This window comes from Hemibagrus wyckioides, linkage group LG03 (assembly GCF_019097595.1).
Source record: "Hemibagrus wyckioides isolate EC202008001 linkage group LG03, SWU_Hwy_1.0, whole genome shotgun sequence".
Classification (NCBI taxonomy): Eukaryota; Metazoa; Chordata; class Actinopteri; order Siluriformes; family Bagridae; genus Hemibagrus; species Hemibagrus wyckioides.
Genome location: NC_080712.1, coordinates 12864655 through 12882053, shown reverse-complemented (window position 1 = coordinate 12882053; position 17399 = coordinate 12864655). Strand labels below are relative to the sequence as shown.

At 37.5% G+C, this 17399-nt stretch overlaps 3 protein-coding genes across 4 annotated transcripts; 2 read left to right on the top strand and 1 right to left on the bottom strand.

Annotated features, from left to right (window-relative positions):
- The first annotated feature begins 134 nt into the window (after positions 1-134).
- On the top strand, positions 135-7605 carry dennd10 (DENN domain containing 10). 2 transcript variants are annotated; one of them, XM_058381036.1, is made up of 9 exons: positions 135-2545; positions 2625-2821; positions 3940-4019; positions 4170-4318; positions 4557-4668; positions 5190-5290; positions 5972-6079; positions 6434-6528; positions 6616-7597. In XM_058381036.1, the coding sequence occupies exons 1-9, from the start codon at positions 2497-2499 to the stop codon at positions 6781-6783; spliced, it is 1059 nt and encodes a 352-aa protein (XP_058237019.1). In that variant the 5' UTR covers positions 135-2496; the 3' UTR covers positions 6784-7597. The 2 variants fall into 2 exon arrangements, with proteins under 2 accessions (XP_058237019.1, XP_058237028.1); XM_058381045.1 differs by lacking the exon at positions 135-2545 and having other exon boundaries at positions 2688-2821; positions 3959-4019; positions 6616-7605.
- Positions 7606-7639: 34 nt separating this feature from the next.
- Positions 7640-13304, bottom strand: sfxn4 (sideroflexin 4). Its single transcript, XM_058381058.1, has 14 exons — positions 13050-13304; positions 12881-12946; positions 11523-11585; positions 11387-11413; positions 11151-11205; positions 10989-11014; positions 10775-10828; positions 10618-10680; positions 10360-10428; positions 10152-10242; positions 9439-9554; positions 9202-9287; positions 8551-8668; positions 7640-8120 (listed from the first exon to the last, which is right to left on the bottom strand). Exons 1-14 carry the CDS (start codon positions 13086-13088, stop codon positions 8043-8045), a joined length of 951 nt encoding a protein of 316 aa, XP_058237041.1. The 5' UTR covers positions 13089-13304; the 3' UTR covers positions 7640-8042.
- prdx3 (peroxiredoxin 3) lies at positions 13247-17290 on the top strand. Its single transcript, XM_058381084.1, has 7 exons — positions 13247-13363; positions 15115-15205; positions 15296-15437; positions 16150-16285; positions 16437-16540; positions 16785-16950; positions 17047-17290. The coding sequence occupies exons 1-7, from the start codon at positions 13328-13330 to the stop codon at positions 17095-17097; spliced, it is 726 nt and encodes a 241-aa protein (XP_058237067.1). The 5' UTR covers positions 13247-13327; the 3' UTR covers positions 17098-17290.
- The last annotated feature ends 109 nt before the right edge of the window (positions 17291-17399 follow it).

Below are 17399 nucleotides of genomic sequence, written 5' to 3'. Positions count from 1 at the left end.
TTCAGTTAAATACTATGCGTTCAATTGTCAATAAATATGTAGGTTTATGAGTGTTATCAGATTTTAAATTGTGTTTAACCGATTCGTCAAACCACTTTAATTTCCTGTTAAGAGAACACCTGTGCCTCGCTTTGTTAAGACTTTCCGGATGTGACGTCACACGTGTAACCACCATAATAGTGGCTATCATATATGTTTATAGTGTATTATTTATTATAGTTTAATTATGTCTTTTTGCAAACACTGACTAGCTCAAAAAGAAATCATCTGTATGCCTCATAAAGTACTGGAACAGCCCTTAGAGAGCAACACCAGTAAAATAATTTAAAGATGTACATTAAAAAAAAACATCACCTGAAACTACCTCTAGACAAAGTGTTATGTGTTTGCACCCAAAATGTTGTGAGCTGAGGTTAGACTCACATCACCTGTCGTGATATTATCACGACTATAACGATGCTAATGAACCAGTACTGATGTTTTCATTTATGGAGACTTCAAAGCACCTTTGTATGTTGCTCTGCATAAGGACGTCTGCCAAATGTAAATGTAAACTATAATGGCAGGGCTGATTTGACTGACAGGCTGAGAAAACTATGCATTGTATATCCAAAACAAACAGACTCACAGGTGTGCAAACAGCTGGACAGAGAAAAGGAGCTTGTCTTCATTTATGGATCAGATGACAGCTTCTAGAACAACAGCTGTATGTGTAATATACAACCAGACAAAATCCACAGCAAATATCATTCAGAAAACAAACTTCAGAGATAAAACTGCGTTTTAAACGAACAACATAACCGACTGAATATACTGTATATACAGACATTATAGATCTGTATAAAATAGTATGCCCTGTCATGTTTTATTCCTTACACATTCAATCATCATTTATAACAGTCAGATTTGAGAATGGTATTCATCTGTGGTATAGTTTTCTACACTATACTGGCAAAGGTATTGGGACACTCCTCCAAACTCCAAATCATTGAATTCAGGTGTTGTTTTTCGGGGGTTGAGCTTGGCCCCTTGGTTCCACTCTTAACGCTTCAGCATTAAACACTCTTAATGCTTTTCATGCTGCCAGCTTTGTGGGAACAGTTTGGGGATGACCCCTTTCCTGTTCCAACATGACTGCACACCAGTGCACAAAGCAAGGTCCATAAAGACATGAATGAGAGAGTTTGGTGTGGAGGAACTTGACAAGTTATAGCTGCAAAGTGTGGGCCAACTCCATATTACATTCATGTTCAGGTAAAGGCATACGTCCCAAAACCTTTGGCAATATAGTGTATAACAGCTCTAATAGTTATTGGTTTTATATTAATGTATATTTTAATAAAAACTTACCTAGGACCCTACAAAATGGATACTCCAGATTTACTTAAAATGACTTATTAAAACACCCTTTAATTATTTCATAAGACCGCATGTCCCAGTAGGTTTTATTCCTTTTACTAATTAATTAATTAATTAGACACATGCCATATACTTGACAACATAGTAAGCAATACACCTTTTAATTATTTACGGAATGAATAATCACTCAACATCACATACAGGCTGCTTCACAAATTTCTAGGCTCTGCAAGAAAGCAGTCTCTATAGGTTCTCTCCACAAGCTCTTATAAATGCAGACCTTTTAATCCAGACCCCTTACCCTTCACCCAGGAGCCATAAGAGGTCATTTATTTGGGTGATACATCAAAACCATATATGCTCTAAAATATATGTAAGTAAACGTATAAGACTGATTTATAGGAGCTTATGATATGATTGTGAATTTGTCCGTATGATTAACTGAATAATTGCTCAGGGTAAAATGTTTTTCAGAGGAGAGAGCTAGGAACTTGAGAATAGCCAAACATAATGGATGCTTTACACAATAACACCACCAGATCACTAGGGGGCAGAGTCGGTACAACATAACCGACAGGTTTAGATGGTTAAAAAAATGAAGAAGTGGATCTACGCATTCTTTGGCTAATATTTAAATAGCGCATAATCCCTATACAAGTGCACTATCTAGGGTGTGACAGAGTTCATTTTTACAGCTTATCTAGTGCACTTCGTATCAAATGATGAGGCATTTGAGATTTCACCTCTGATTTCAGCACAAATCGCACTATTTTGGTACGGTTAGTGGGTGTTTATGGTGAAAGATTCACATTTTTGGTGGATTTTCATTTATTTATTTAATTTTTTTTAGATGAGTATGGTACTACTACATATGATGTCAAACGCGGTTATAGAGTTATTTAACTAGCTGCCAGGGTTATAACAGTTGTTGTAGTTATATTTATGAGGGAACAGACAGACAGATTATTTTGCCCTGGGCGCTTGCTGAAGGAAGTGTAACTCAACATGGGGCCGCGTCTTTAGTAAGGCCGTGGCTAACAAAAGTCTTGATGAATGAGTAATTAACGAGTTTCTGTTGATTAACTTGAGTTAGTGAGTTTTTTCCCCCCTGGGTCAGACACGAACCGGACACCGGATATGATGGCAGTGTCTGAGACTCAGCTGATGTTGAGCATTGGATTGATCGGTGAGAGCACAACACAAAACCCAAGCTCATTGACAGTGTCTTAGACGTTTTGCAATATTGCATCTGATTATCTTCTCAGAGAAGGACGTGAACGCAGACACGCTGTGGGTCTGGTGCTTCCCAGCAGTTAGCACCGAGCTGCGCGAGCTCTTAATGCGGAAGTGCTGTTTGTCTCGCGACTCCCCCGAGCTGCACGCCTTCGTGTTCGGTCAGTACCACCGGAACTGGTACTACCTCACCACCACCGAGGTCCAGGAGCCCACTGCCCTCAGCAAGGTACACAGATCAGTTTAGTGCATTCTGCTAGGAGTAGCACGAAAATATCGAACAATAATAAGATATATCTGCTGCCAGTGATGATGAATCGGTTCCATGCTTGTGATTCTTCGGTTGAATCGATTCGAAGGAGTCGAGAGTATCGGCAAAGTTTTTGTCTGTTTTTGTTTGTTTGTTTGTTTGTTTGTGTTTTCAAATTCAATGTGCTTATGCACTTTTTTGGGACACCCCTTCAAATCATTGAATTCAGGGGTTGGACTCGGCCCCTTCGTTCCAGTTAAAAGAACTCTTAACGCTTAAGAGTTCTTAACAGCATACCAAGACATTTTGGAAAATTTCATGCTCCCAACTTTGTGGGAACAGTTTGGAGATGACCCCTTCCTGTTCCAACATGACTGCACACCAGTGCATAAAGCAAGGTCCATAAAGACATGGATGAGAGAGTTTGGTGTGGAGGAACTTGATAGAGTCCTGACCTCAACCTGATAGAACACCTTTGGGATGAATTAGAGCGGAGACTGTGAGCGAGGCCATCTCATCCAACATCAGTGCCTGACCTCACAACTGCACTTCTAGTGGAATGATCAAATAAATTCTCATAAACATACTCTTAAACCTTGTGGTTTAGCCTTCCTAGAAGAATTGAAGCTGTTAAAGCTGTTAAAGGGCAGGCCAACTCTATATTAAATTCATGTGCATGTAAAGGCAGACATCCCAGTTTTGGCCTGGCTCGCAGTCTCTGCTCTAATTCATCCCCAAAGGTGTTCCATCAGGTTGAGGTCAGGACTCTGTGCAGGCAAGTCAAGTTTTCCCACATTAAACTCGCTCGTCCATGTCTTTACATGCACATGAACTTTAATGACATCCCATCCAATCCTTAGGCTTTAATATGGAGTTGGCCAGGAAGGGGACATCTCCAAACTGTGCCCACAAAGTTGGGAGCATGAAATTGTCCAAAATGTCTTGGTATGCTGAAGCATTAAGAGTTGCTTTCAATGGAATGAAGGGGCCAAGCCCAACCCCTGAAAAACAACACCTGAATTCAATGATTTGTAGGGGTGTTCCAAAACCTTTGGCAATATAGTGTATGCTAGTAGCAATTCATTTTTCTGCCATAGGTTACACATTTCTCTATAGTTATTACAGCAAAGGATTTCAACCCGGAAAAGTATGCCGCATTCAGCCGAGTCCTGTGTAGGTAAGGTGTATCTTTTGATATTAAGTTTTTATTTATTTTTAAAATTTGAAATGATTTTTACAAAAGATTGTTTGGTAATGAACATTTATCTCAGTTACGACTACGCATATACATCTATCATACGTTTGTCAAAACCTATACGTTCATCAGGATGTACATGAAGCATGGCAGTCCAGTGAAGATGATGGAAGGCTACATTGCTGTCCTAACAAAGGGCATCTGTCAAAGCGATGAGAACGGCTCCTTCCTCATCAAGGACTACGATGTTAGAAAAGCCTATTTGGCTGGATCCGTTAAAGGTAAGATATGAGCACAGCTCTCTGACAGACCACACCACGTACAATAAATATGATTGTAATTGTTATTAGCTGTATTGTTTCTCTTATTATTTGTAAGACCCTCTATACAGAACATTTACTGGCTGCACAACTGATTAAGCTCGTCACTCCACAATGATTCAATTTGAAAATATGGAATAAGGTCGGATTCGTGGTTCGAGGCGAGAAGAAGTGACTTGTATTTGTGCATCTAATCCAGATGTGGTGTCTCAGTTTGGAATGGAGACCATCATCCTGTACACAGCACTGATGCTGAAGAAAAGGATCGTGATCTACCATCCTCGTGTTGAGGCTCTGCTAGAGTTCACAAGGTGCTCATTATGGTGATAGGTCTACCTTTTAAGGTTTATATTATGTTTCACTTGCAATGAAATTGCATCATCTTGTACAAGCACTATTGATTACTTATATCCATTCTAATCACCCTGTTTGTAAATATTGCTTCTATAGGATTTATTTAGCCTTATTAAGAAAATAAATTGAAAAAAAGACATAGCAATGCCATCTTCTTACCATCCCTCAGTAAGGTGAAGGCTAAATGGGTCATAGTAATGACATTTTTGTTCTCTGTGTGGGTTTGTAGGAAAGAGATTTTTTTTATTACTCTTTATAACACACCATTCATACAATTTATACTACAGAATGGTGTAGAATAGTGCACAAGTATGCACTTTGGGATGCACCTTATGAATATCGAGTGTTTGCAATAAACATTAATCTATGGAAAATGCGGTTTCCTATTCTGCAAAGCATAATTGAAAAAGGGAAAAACAGACCAGTAGGAATTTAGCCCTTCCTGTCCAACAGATTGTGTTTTTACTTTTAACACCAGAGCACTTCCAGCCCTGACCTGGCATAGGAAAGACTGGTCCATTCTCCACCCTTATGTCCACCTGGAGGACAGAGAGTTGGACAACCTCAGATCATGCACAGGTAAAGCAACAAGGCCACAGCCACAGGTAGCTGTCATATGATGGGGATACATGTATGACCAGTCTAAGTTGTTGACAGTAGAATAGGTGATGCTATTTTTCTTTAAATTGTACTAGCTTTATTCATGCCTCTGACCTCTACATGACCAAATAAATATAAGGAAACATAGTTCTACCGCAAAACTCGGGGTAGACTTAAAGAAAAGGGTTTTTTTTTGCTGCAAACTATGTGCACCTATGTGTAATTATCTCACAAACAGTATAGTTCTTGATATATGGATGCAAGGATGTATGCTGGTGATTTAAAACAGGGTTTATATTACTTTTCAGTAGAACGTAGATGTAGAACACACTTTTTTTAATTTTATATCAAAAGGTCTATTCTGAAGGGGTCTATATTTTATTTTCATATTGTTGATTAAACCTAAAAGCTTAGGTCCAGACTAGACTGTTGTTATATAGATTTATTTGTACCATTTATTTGTATAATCCTGCAGTCCACAATATTAAATATGTTCTGTGTTGTGGGTAATTTGTATATAATGGGCTTATTCATCTTTAACAATGAAGACTGCAGCCTGACTTGTTATCCAACTAAGCAGCTATTTTACAGAAATCTCTTCCTCCAATTAAATTACCCACACAAATCTAAGAAAACCTTTCGTATCTTTCTACGTCTCAGGATACGTTGCCGGCTTTGTGGATCCTGAAGTTATAAACAGATCAGATCTCTTCGATGTTTTCGTGAATCTTCCAGACAGTGAGATCACCATAGCTCAACATGCAAAAGGTAAGACTTTCAAAAATGAGCCTCATGATGTGTACACTGTACTGTTTGTTCCGATTTGGAATAAGTCAAGTAGCCTTTATTTGTCACATATACATTATTGCACAGTGAAATTATTTCTTCACATACCCCATCCATGGCCCCTGGAGCGGGGGGTTGGGGGGGGATTCTTGAGCTGCCAACAGTGGCAGCTTGTCGGTGCTGGGGCTTGAACCTTTATCTTCTGATCAACAACCTAGTGCCTTATCCACCTGAGCTACAACCACCCTTGGGTGTAGATTGGAATATAATGGGTGTAGATTGGAATATAATTCCAGTACACATTAGCTGCATTAAGAAATGCTGTTGTTTTTGCAGAGGCCATGACCATGGGAAAACTGCATAAGGAGATTGGCCACTTGATTGTCCAGTCTGCAGAGGACACTGATCGCACAGATGCTCAAGTTATCAAGGTAAACTGATTTGGAGAGGAAACCAAGGGGGAAAAATATCCTGTAGCTGTTAATCAATATTAAAACAGTCTCTCTGTCTTTAATTAGGATATCTCTGTAAAGACTAAAGAGATCCTTAGTAACTTGGCGTCCCTTGCTGAGGAAGGGGACAACGCGAAGCTGACGCTGGACACGCTGAAGCGACGACAGTTTCCTCCAGCAACCGAGAACTTCCTCTTCCACTTAGCTGCAGCGGAGCAGCTCCTGAAGATCTAAACAATCCAAGTCACCCATGAACCTACAAGACCTAGGAGAGCCTAACGGAAGAAATCACTGTGTGATCGTATGATTTTATCAATGTGTGTAAATGCAAAAAGAGTTTGATAGAGATTTTATGATGATCTAGACACATTCAGTGACCAAGACTATTATTATTATTATTATTATTATTATTATTATGTATATTACTCCTTTTCTTTCCAGGAAGGTTCTTCTTAGGAAGCACTTAACATTTACTTGATGAATATACAGGTATGGATGGTTACTTTTACATTTGTACACATTTTTACGGCGACGTTTTGAACTTGAAAACAGTCAAAACGGGGAGTATTTTGTGGTAGTACTTCATCAGTTTTGGAAAATGTAGATGATTTAGATATTTTTATGCCAAAATAAATCTAATAAAGTTTAATATGTATAATTACAGAACACTATTTTGCTGCCACTGTAATCATATTCGGTTGTGATTTAGTTTCAGGAAGCATTAGTCTAAGATCAAATAGGAAAAACACACGAGTTTCTAAAGCAGGTTTCGTGCATGTTTTTTTTTTTTTCCCCCTCTCCATCTTCTATTAAACATCTTTTGATTTTTTTTTTTTTTATTTCTTGCCCTACATCAGTTATGCAGTCATTACCTTGTGAGTGCTTGTGCCAAAAAATATTATATGCACTTTTCATACATGTATCACATGTTCTCTTAAATGATGCTGTCTAACCATTTCAAATGACAGAAAAAAAAATTAAGGTCCAGTGTTAAAGTTCTCCAAGTGTGAAATTAACAATGATATAACAATAGCAATAGTTTTTAAACCCATTCTGTCTAAAATGCTATTAAATCAAAACATGAAAACTGTTCCAATTACCAAATGTCATGGTTTTATTATCTACAACTTGTATGATACTATTGTGGTCTGATGTGCTGAGAAACGTGCAGGTGTGTTTGTGTTTTTTTTTTCTTTTTTAATGGCATTAATCCTTTATTAGTCTGCTCAGCTTTACGGTTGCATTGTATCCTGTCGAAATAAATGTAGCTGGGGTGTTTTATGTATTGAACTGAGCAGCAGGTATAAGTGCATTGGTATATTCTTCTGGGATGAAAATGTACATCTTCAAATAATCCTTTTGTTTATCCCACTGGAGGACTCCTACCACACTGCTTTCTTTTTCAGACAGGTCTCCATATAGAAGCTCTTAAAGATGCTAATAATCCTTGAGGAACCTGTTCGAGAGATATGAGTGTTGGTTTTTTGTAACAGTTAGAGTCCTCTGTGGTAATAGAGCTCCCCATCCTCTGTTAAGCTTTGCAGCTCCTTTTCTACATGCTCCTTTTTAATCTAAGAAAAGAGACACCAAACAATTGACATTTAGCATATTTCAAAAACAGAACCAGTGAATAATATTAGAATTCTAATTCTAAAGTATGTGTGTAATTCGGACTGGGGTCCTGTGTGACCCAACAAAAAAGTAGCAGGAGGTGAGATATGAAGCTTAGTGGACCGAGAATGGCCATGCTCATTAACAGGGGTGCAGACCGACTGTTTTTGTTGAGTAAAACATGTATTCTTTCATCTTCAGTCAATGTTTTATTCCAAATCGGGAAAATCGATATTGTTTAATTTGGGGAAAAATATACAAGGTTTGTTAAATATCCCTAAGTGATGCAAACAAAAATAACATTCAGAGTTGATCAAACATGCGGCAGCTTGTACAACTTATCAGCGGAGAATGGTGCACCAACTATCACAACAGTTTGATATACATTACCTTGCCAAGTTGTGGAAACAGACTGAAGGACACAGGGATCATCAAGCCAAGGACAATGGCAGTGCTAATGTGTCTAACAGGAGCTAACATCATTGAGTTTCTCTGGGCCAACTTTCCCCTGAAACAAAAAAAACAAATATTAATCTAGATTTTTCCAGGACAGACAATGAATGAGCTCTGATTAAAATACACTATTTATGGCTAAACAATGTGGATATGTGACCATCACTCCTGTATGTGGTTATTCCCTAAACCTAGAAGCACACAATTGTTTTTGTATGTTGTAGGATTACAGATTCATTTCAGTGTCCTTATGCACAAAGCAAGCTCCATGAAGTATACAAAGTATACTGGTATAGAAGAAGCTTCAAAGGGCCCTGACCTCAACCCTGCTGAACACCTTGGGATGAACTGGTCAACAACTATACTACAGGCCTCTTTGTCCAACATCAGTACCTGACCTCCTGGTTCTTATAGCTGAATGAGCACAAATCACTACAGCCAAAGCCTTCCCAGAAGAGTGGAGATTAATATAACAATAAAGGGGGCTAAATATGGAATGGGATGTTCAAAAAGTGCATGTGAGCGTGATGATACGGTTTTCACATATTTACATATCTCCTGACATAAGAGTAACGAGTTGCTAATTACCTCCTGAGGAGGAGGGCCAGTAGATTAGGAACAAGTGCAGTGGTACCAAAAAGTGTAGCTCGAGATATGGCAGTCTCCTTTACAGCCTGAGAGAGACAGAGGAAATTGTTAAAGAACAGTAGTGTGGAAAGTGCAGTAAGATTTCCATTCAGACACTTCTAATGACTGGTATCAACCACACCAGACCTCCAAACCACAATAAAAAAATGAAACATAACACTCCTGACACATACTCACCTTGAACCCAGCTTCCCTCGAGACACCAACCAAATTCCCGCTGGCGTCAAATACTTTTATTCCATTCTCTGATTCTTCACTTCTCACCACAAAGACGCTGAAGGCAGCCAAACAAGCTAGAGAGTAAAAATCCTTTTATTATAACTACTATGTAAATGTTTAAACTAAAAGTTACTACATTATAAACCTGATTTTTTAAATATTTAGAAGTCTATAATCAAAATTGGAAAAAAGTTGAAAATTTGTTGAATCAATTCTCATAATTTACATAGCAGAAGAAAACTGAAATTAAAAATGCATCCTCTTACTACTATGCTATGCTGTTTGCATGACCAATTGAATAATATGAACTGCTTCAAATACAGTAATGGCTGCGTTATGGGTTTGGATGTAAATACAGGTCAGGAACATCTGCTTATTTGTGCAACTATCCAATCAGCCAGTCATGTTGTAGCAGCTCAGTTCATTAAATCATGTAAAGATCTTCCACTGATGGTCACATCGGACATCAGAATTGGGGGGAAAAGTAATCTCAGTGTCTTTGACCAGGGTCAGTTAAATGTATCCTCAGTGTATATTCAGCCAAAAGTGATGATTAATAGTTTGTTTATAACCAAATAAGTTGTAGAAGTGAAACAGGAGTAGAAACCACTGTGAATAAATGCTTGTATTAGACAGGAAACTGAAAGGACACAATAGACTGCTTTACTGACCTGACAGAGGAACAGGCAGCACTGACCTACAGAAGGCCTGAGCTGAACTACTGCTGACTGCCAGGCGCTTGATTATAATTTGAGGAAGGGCCTGAAAACAGGTCATTAATATTACAGTTGATGTATGCATCTAAGGGTTTAGTTTTTGTGACTTTAAAACAGGTTGTTCTGCAAAATGTCTAGAATTAATGAGCAAAGAAATTCTCACTCCTGCAAATGTTGAATATGCCACCGTTCCAATGATAAGAAGATTCTGTTTCATTGAGATCTTGTTCTCCTTAGCAAACAAACAAACAAAAAAAAATTAAGTTCTGCTCAATATGCTCCATGGCCAAAAAAGTCATTTCAATTTATTACAGAAAACCTGACAAAATTCCTCTTAGGTATGTGAGAGATAAATTATTATGGATTATAGTGATGTGGAGTTGCAGATGGATGGAAGATGAAAACAAACAATCTTTGTTACCGATGTGGCTGTTGCATTTCTGTTGGCGTGGTTGAAACCTGCACAGTAGCTCTGCAGCAGAAACTGTAGATGGGGGTTTAAAGATACTCTCAGTCATGAAAAGAGTATGAATGATACAAATAATAAGAATAGAAAGTCAATACTTAAACAGCATTACCTGCCAAAATAGGGCAGGTGTCACTCCTTTATGTGGCACAAAACTTGCTATAACCTACAGGACAAAAGTGAAATAATGAATTAGTCCTCTAAAAAAGTGATAATTAAATTATGTAAATTAAATTAGTTGTAAACGCACACTACAATCGCTATGGTAACAAATATGTGCAATTTGAGTAGCCATTTTATGAATAGTACAAAGCACAAATACTCACCATAGGAGCTGATATAGGCAGAAAAGCTGAGAATCAAGATTACAGAGACTGTTATTATAGGATTCAGGATAGACACAGTAAACTAACAAGCACGCATTAAAATTCTTCCAGTTTGGACATTTACATTGCAATGTATTAACAACAACTGTGAGTGATTGTTACCTTGTGGACGAAACACAGTGGAAATCGGCTCTCCGGTATCAGCGTGCACCGAGCACTAGGAGGGACAACATAGTCATTTTTTATTTTTTAAATACACTTATAATAATTCTGTCATTGGGATTAACTATTATTTATTTCTTAACCTACTTGCTTTATGTGAGGCATTTTACTTCGACAAGCAAAAATGACTCAAACACATTACATTATCATAGTATAGGAAAGCAATAGCAGCTTACAAGAGAAAGATTCCAGGCATTGGAGACCTAGTAAACAGCAACAACAACAAAAAACATAGTGATAAATATAGACATAAAGCACGAATAATTGTAAAATAAAAGTCCCATATTCTCATAGTAAAGAGCCTATAGCTACCTTTTCATCCTTCAGCTGATCCCCATCCCTTCTGACCAGAGAACGAGCATTACTAATTTCAACCTAAGAGCAAAAACACTCATCAACACTAGCTAAACTTATGGATTATGGATTTCTTATACTATATTACAGTACATTATTTGCTTAATCAGCCATTTTTCATTTGAGGTTTATGGTTTCTGTTCAATGTTCTAACCCTGGAGTTTGGAATTTGATCTCACAACCTTTAAAGCAGTATCCCAATACAGTATTATACAGAAAAAACAGTGCTAATGCATAACAAATACAGTATAATAAACATTTCCTATCTTTAGAAGTTGCACCTTCACAACAAATACATTTCAGAACATCATAGGCATCAGCACCAGTTCTAAATATCAGTCCAAAAGCAACCTTTTCATACTGTACTGGGAAAAGTCCACAAAGCATACTCTCCAAGAATCAATAAGACAAAAGTCTCATCTAAAATAAACTGAATTTATAACACAATGAAATCTTCTGGACTGTTTGCATGCTGTTAAGGATATGATGTTTATATACTGCAAATATATGATATTATACCATCTAGTTCAAGTGTATAATATTTATGTTTAGCTGTCTAGTTAATGTACATTGTGCTGTGCACTGTCCAGTGTACGTATTGTATTGTATACAATTTGCTGTACTGTGCTGCAAAGTTTTACTTATTGTCTCATCCCTTGTACTGTGTGTTGAAGAATTGAGCTTCTCTGTGTTCTATTTAATCACAATTTTTCTATGATGGTTCAGTGAATGTTCCTGTGCACATCAGCTGCTTAAGGTGATAAAGAACAACTTTCTTTGAAGGAGATGAAGCAGCAATCAAGAATATTCATTATTTCGTAACCTAAGGAAAAAACTGTCTATTGTTTACACCTCACTATAATAGAGCTACACCTCCTCTAATTGAGGGCTTATTTCTGTTGTCTTGCTGATGTTTGCTTCCTTTGCAGAAGAATAAACTTCTCACCTTTTGATTTGTAAGATCAACTGGTTTTATTGGGGAATAGGGAAAAATTCTTCAATACTGTGCTCCTGAAGTGTGGTACATTGTATCAGACAATGTGAACATTTTATTCCACTGTATAAGACGACAGTTACATTCTACCTGATTTGACCTGACTAAGCCTAAATGACTAAACAGCATTATAGTCTTATTGAAGCAAGTCATGTATGAAAGGTGGACATATAAAGGGGCAATAAATGGTGGAATGTCTGTTGTCTGATGTTAGACCTCTAACTGTTTTTCACTGTTAGACCTTGTGATTAGTTAAAACAAATGCAGTTATCATAATGGTGACACTTGGTGTGTGATGACACAGAGTGGATCCTATACTCACATCAGAGGACAGCAAAGAGGTGGGATCAAGAATATTCAACCAGATGCGAAGTCTGCTCAGGAAAGACTATATAATATTGCATGAAACAGCATGGCACAGATGTTACAAAATAATCAAAGTTAAGATTATAATAAGTCCATATTATTGCTGTAGTGCACAGGTAAATCACCTTCCCGTTGTTTTTCCAGTACTCCAAATTGGGATCCATTTAAGTGATCACACAACGTGGTGGTTTAATTTAAGCAAAAAAAAGGAAAAGAATCCAGGACAAAAACGTGAATAATTTGACCCATGTATCGATGGAGGTCATTCAGACAACACATGCCTACGTCCAGCATGAGAGTGCTCAAGGCTTCCGTATGAGTCACGTGACGTTGCGTGAACGCAGGACGGGCTGCGCAGCCGGTGCGCGCTCTTGACGTTCAAACTGCAGCACACACTTTCAAGATGGCAGCCACCTTTGGAAGACTTCTCCAGACTTGTGTGAGTTTTCAGCGTGGCGAAAAGCAGCCTGTTCAGACGGCTTACAAGATTTGCATTCGATTAATTTGAGATTTTTAGGGCAATTAATCCTAACTTTAGCATTGTATTAGCCATATATTAGATTATTAAGGCTGTGGGAGTTCGCAGGTGATCGAAGTAGTTTAACCTTCCTCTCTCTGTCCCAGCAGCAGCAGCGCTTCCTCTCTGCGGCGCACTTAATCATTACACCCACTGTCACCTGTAATATCAGATTAAATCGATTAATTTCATCTAAAATATGTTTTTTTTTAGTTTGGTATCACAGTTTTGTTTGATGCATATCCTGTTTTGGGGAGAATGATCAAGCAAAGCATGCTGATTAAATTTCCGCATAGTGTATAATAATATTCAGGCAGGTTGCTATAAAAATATGGGGATTAATTGCAGACATGTCTAATCTACACAGTGGGAAAATAAAACTAACACAGACAACAATCAGTTATAAAATATACTCTTTCCTCTCTATTAGGTCTCTGATATAATACTGTAACAAAAGGGATTGCTGTATTAAATACACAATTTATTATTATTATTATTATTATTATTATTATTAATATTATTATTAGCTGATATTTCCAGATATTTATATATTTTTTTTATTCTGTTTTCATTTAGTGTCGTTTAGATTTCCAATCAGCTTTTTTTCAACTTTAAATCTTATATATAGTATATTTTTCCACTAAGTTTTACTATATTGAAAACTATAGGTAAGCTACAGGGGGGCCTAAAAATTGCTGTACATAGAGGAAATTAGCAATTTTTTAGCAAAATCTTACATGACGTTAAAAAAAACCCCATACACACATAATCAACCCTTGTTAACACATCAGGTGTTACGTGTCCATGTAACTGCACTTTGAAAGCATTCCATTAAACAATCTTTTCCTGCTTACGCCATGCCTTTATTTTGTCAAGGGTGTTCTTAAACTATCTAAAAATATCTAATATAAGCTAAGTGATTAATATAAATATTGAAAACTTTGGAAGACATTCTGCAATAATGTCTTAATTCCTCCTGTGTATGGAGACTTTTGGGAAACGCTGTTCCTTATATATGTCATATGCATTCAGTTCTGTACGTTCCACATTGTACGTTATATGCATTCGTGTTCTTTCTTTGCTTAACTAATAATTAAATCTAATTAATTAGATTATAAAATATCAACATTTACGCCATGCCTACAGTGCCACCCATAGCACTGTTAAACTGCTGTATTATTTGTAATATGTTTATGAATATCTTTTTTCCCCATATTCGCATGCCTAGACATGCAAACTGTCTCACTGTGTTAAACTTGTGCAGAGAAGACGACACTTTGCAAGTCACGGTGCCAACCTCCCCACCCACTTTCTAAAACCAAAGTAACGCCCTTGAATGGAAACCCAGATAAAGACACATTGTTGAGAGTACTGGTTAACATGTCCAGGTTAAGAATTACATCAAAGCATTAATGATTAATCATTAATAATAAACTATTAATAATTAATAACATTAATCAATAGTCCCTTAATACTTTTATCCTCATTACGTGGTGTACGGACATGTACTGAATTTGAAAACAGTTGAAAAAAAGTGCTGCTCTTGATTGTGTGGTTTTGTGGGGGTTTTTTTCTTCCCCAAATCTTCAGTGAACCTTGCAACTAAATTGTTTGCACAGTTTTGGGGTTGAACATGGAGCTTGGCTCAGTCTCTCTCTGATCTCTATCTACAGGCAAGCAGAGCAGCAGTGAGTGCACTGAGGAGTGGATCTTCAGCTCCGTCTGGGATCAGAGCTGCTGCACAGAGAGCCTGCTTCTCTACCAGTATGTAAAGAAAAAAGTTAGCACACAGTTTAGACTAACTAAAAAAATGACAATAATAATGTTAGCCACTTTATCTACTCCAAACTACAGGTACTGCAAAATGGGCTGCAGCAGTCACCCAGCATGCTCCATTCTTCAAGGGTACAGCTGTCCACAATGGAGAATTCAAAGATATCAGCCTTGATAACTACAAGGGCAAATACCTGGTTCTGTTTTTCTACCCTCTTGATTTGTAAGTGTCTGGGTAAAAAAAAAATTAGTCCTGTAGCAGACATAGTTACGCCTTAACAGGTTAATGAAGCAGTGTATTTGCGTAATCTCTGACAAAGTGTGTGTTGTGAACGGATTGGTGAAATCATAATAACAAAACGTTTAAGATTTAAGCTGTTTCACTAAGACTTCCTTTTGTGGTTACATATGATTTTTAATGCTATTTTGTATCACTGAATATTATATTGTAACAACACACTGTCATATTGCAATCCTTGTTTATTCAGAAATGATTAAGAATAATCAACCATGGGGTGCTGTTATTCCACTAATCACACACTTTTGTTAAAAGTTTTGTTTATTGATTCAGAATGTTCATAAGACAAGTTATGTATCTTATAAACACTATAAATAGTTGTTCCCTTAGCAGTCATACATCATTTTTGAAAAAAAAAAATTCAAGGTTATCAACTGTTCACTGATAGACACTTTAGTGGAAAAATATTTGTGGCTATTACGGTCCTAAAGCTATAGCAATTGTAGTCCTAAGCCACAGTAGCAAAACTGACCGTATCAATTGCAATACAAAGCCATCCTCATGGTTTGTATGTGGTACCATTTACAGTAATCATGAATCTTTAGGCTGTCAATGTGGGTTCATCCTCAGAAGCAGGGAATCGGGATGAAATAATAGACACACATGGCTTAATGTTCATTGTTGTTCTTTTTTGCAGTACGTTTGTCTGCCCTACAGAAATAATCGCGTTCAGTGACAAGGCTAAGGAATTCCATGATATCAACTGTGAGGTGGTAGGAGTGTCTGTGGACTCTCACTTTACTCACCTGGCTTGGACCAACACCCCTCGAAAGGTAGAAACATTCAGCCACTGTGACACTAATCATAGTGCACAATAATGCACTTTTCCCTATAACACACTGTGTCCAAGCGAGCTACAGGATTTATCTGAGCAAAGTGATAATCCTCCTGTTAAACTTTGGCCTCATTCTTGTTTGCCTGTAGAATGGAGGATTGGGAAATATCCACATCCCCTTGCTGGCTGATCTCAACAAGCAAGTGTCCAGAGACTACGGCGTCCTCCTGGAGGGGCCAGGAGTAGCACTGAGGTATTTTATCATCCTTGTTAAATAAATTGTATTATTTTTATTCTTAAATTTAATAATACATATTCCATTAAGTGGCAGTAGTAAGTATTAGGGCACTTTTGTTTGTTTTTAGTTAATATACTTCCACTGTATATATAGTTTCAAATGTACACACACATTGTGTATATTTTGACTTGGACATTGTACTAGTAAATATGACCAAATTTAAGATGCTTTTCCAGTAAATGAATCTATCTCCATGTAGGGGGCTGTTTATCATCGATCCCAATGGCGTTATTAAACACATGAGCGTCAATGACCTTCCAGTAGGCCGCTCTGTTGAGGAGACGCTGCGCCTTGTTAAGGCTTTCCAGTTTGTGGAGAGCCATGGAGAGGTTTGCCCGGCCAGCTGGACCCCAAAATCACCCACAGTAAGCATTTGACTAAAAGAGAAAGATTTGTAATCGCTACTAAAACGATACAAAGATGTGCTTCATGTCATATTTTATTTTATTTATTTCCCCCAGATAAAGCCAACTCCAGATGGGTCCAAGGAATACTTTGAAAAAGTCAACTGAAAGGAACTGAAGTCAAAGTTGCTCTGAGTAGATCATCCAAAAATAACGCACTTAATATTTCATTTGAGTTGGAATTGCACTACCTAAATACAACAGAAAATCCTTTCAGTGATCTGTATAAAATCCTGAGCTCATTTCTTAGTGTTGTTGCTATGCGTACAAATAAAACTGACAGTGTCTGGTATTGCTGAAACCCTGAAGCCTTTGTTTCTTATGTTCTATTATAATGTCTAGTCAGGAGACATTAATACAGACCCCACAGGCCGGTCTTGATCTATGCAGTTTATGTAAAGCAGTAGCTT

Coding starts and splice junctions, on each gene's coding strand:
- prdx3 (XM_058381084.1), top strand. CDS start 13,328: ATGGCAGCCACCTTTGGAAGACTTCTCCAGACTTGT. Junction 15,206..15,295: donor GAGAGCCTGCTTCTCTACCA/GTATGTAAAGAA, acceptor TCCAAACTACAG/GTACTGCAAAATGGGCTGCA. Junction 16,286..16,436: donor GGACCAACACCCCTCGAAAG/GTAGAAACATTC, acceptor GTTTGCCTGTAG/AATGGAGGATTGGGAAATAT.
- sfxn4 (XM_058381058.1), bottom strand. CDS start 13,088: ATGGATCCCAATTTGGAGTACTGGAAAAACAACGGGAAG. Junction 10,429..10,617: donor GAAATGCAACAGCCACATCG/GTAACAAAGATT, acceptor TTGTTTGCTAAG/GAGAACAAGATCTCAATGAA. Junction 8,669..9,201: donor CTGGCCCTCCTCCTCAGGAG/GTAATTAGCAAC, acceptor TTTTTGTTTCAG/GGGAAAGTTGGCCCAGAGAA.
- dennd10 (XM_058381036.1), top strand. CDS start 2,497: ATGATGGCAGTGTCTGAGACTCAGCTGATGTTGAGCATTGGATTGATC. Junction 4,020..4,169: donor TTCAGCCGAGTCCTGTGTAG/GTAAGGTGTATC, acceptor TACGTTCATCAG/GATGTACATGAAGCATGGCA. Junction 4,319..4,556: donor TTTGGCTGGATCCGTTAAAG/GTAAGATATGAG, acceptor CATCTAATCCAG/ATGTGGTGTCTCAGTTTGGA.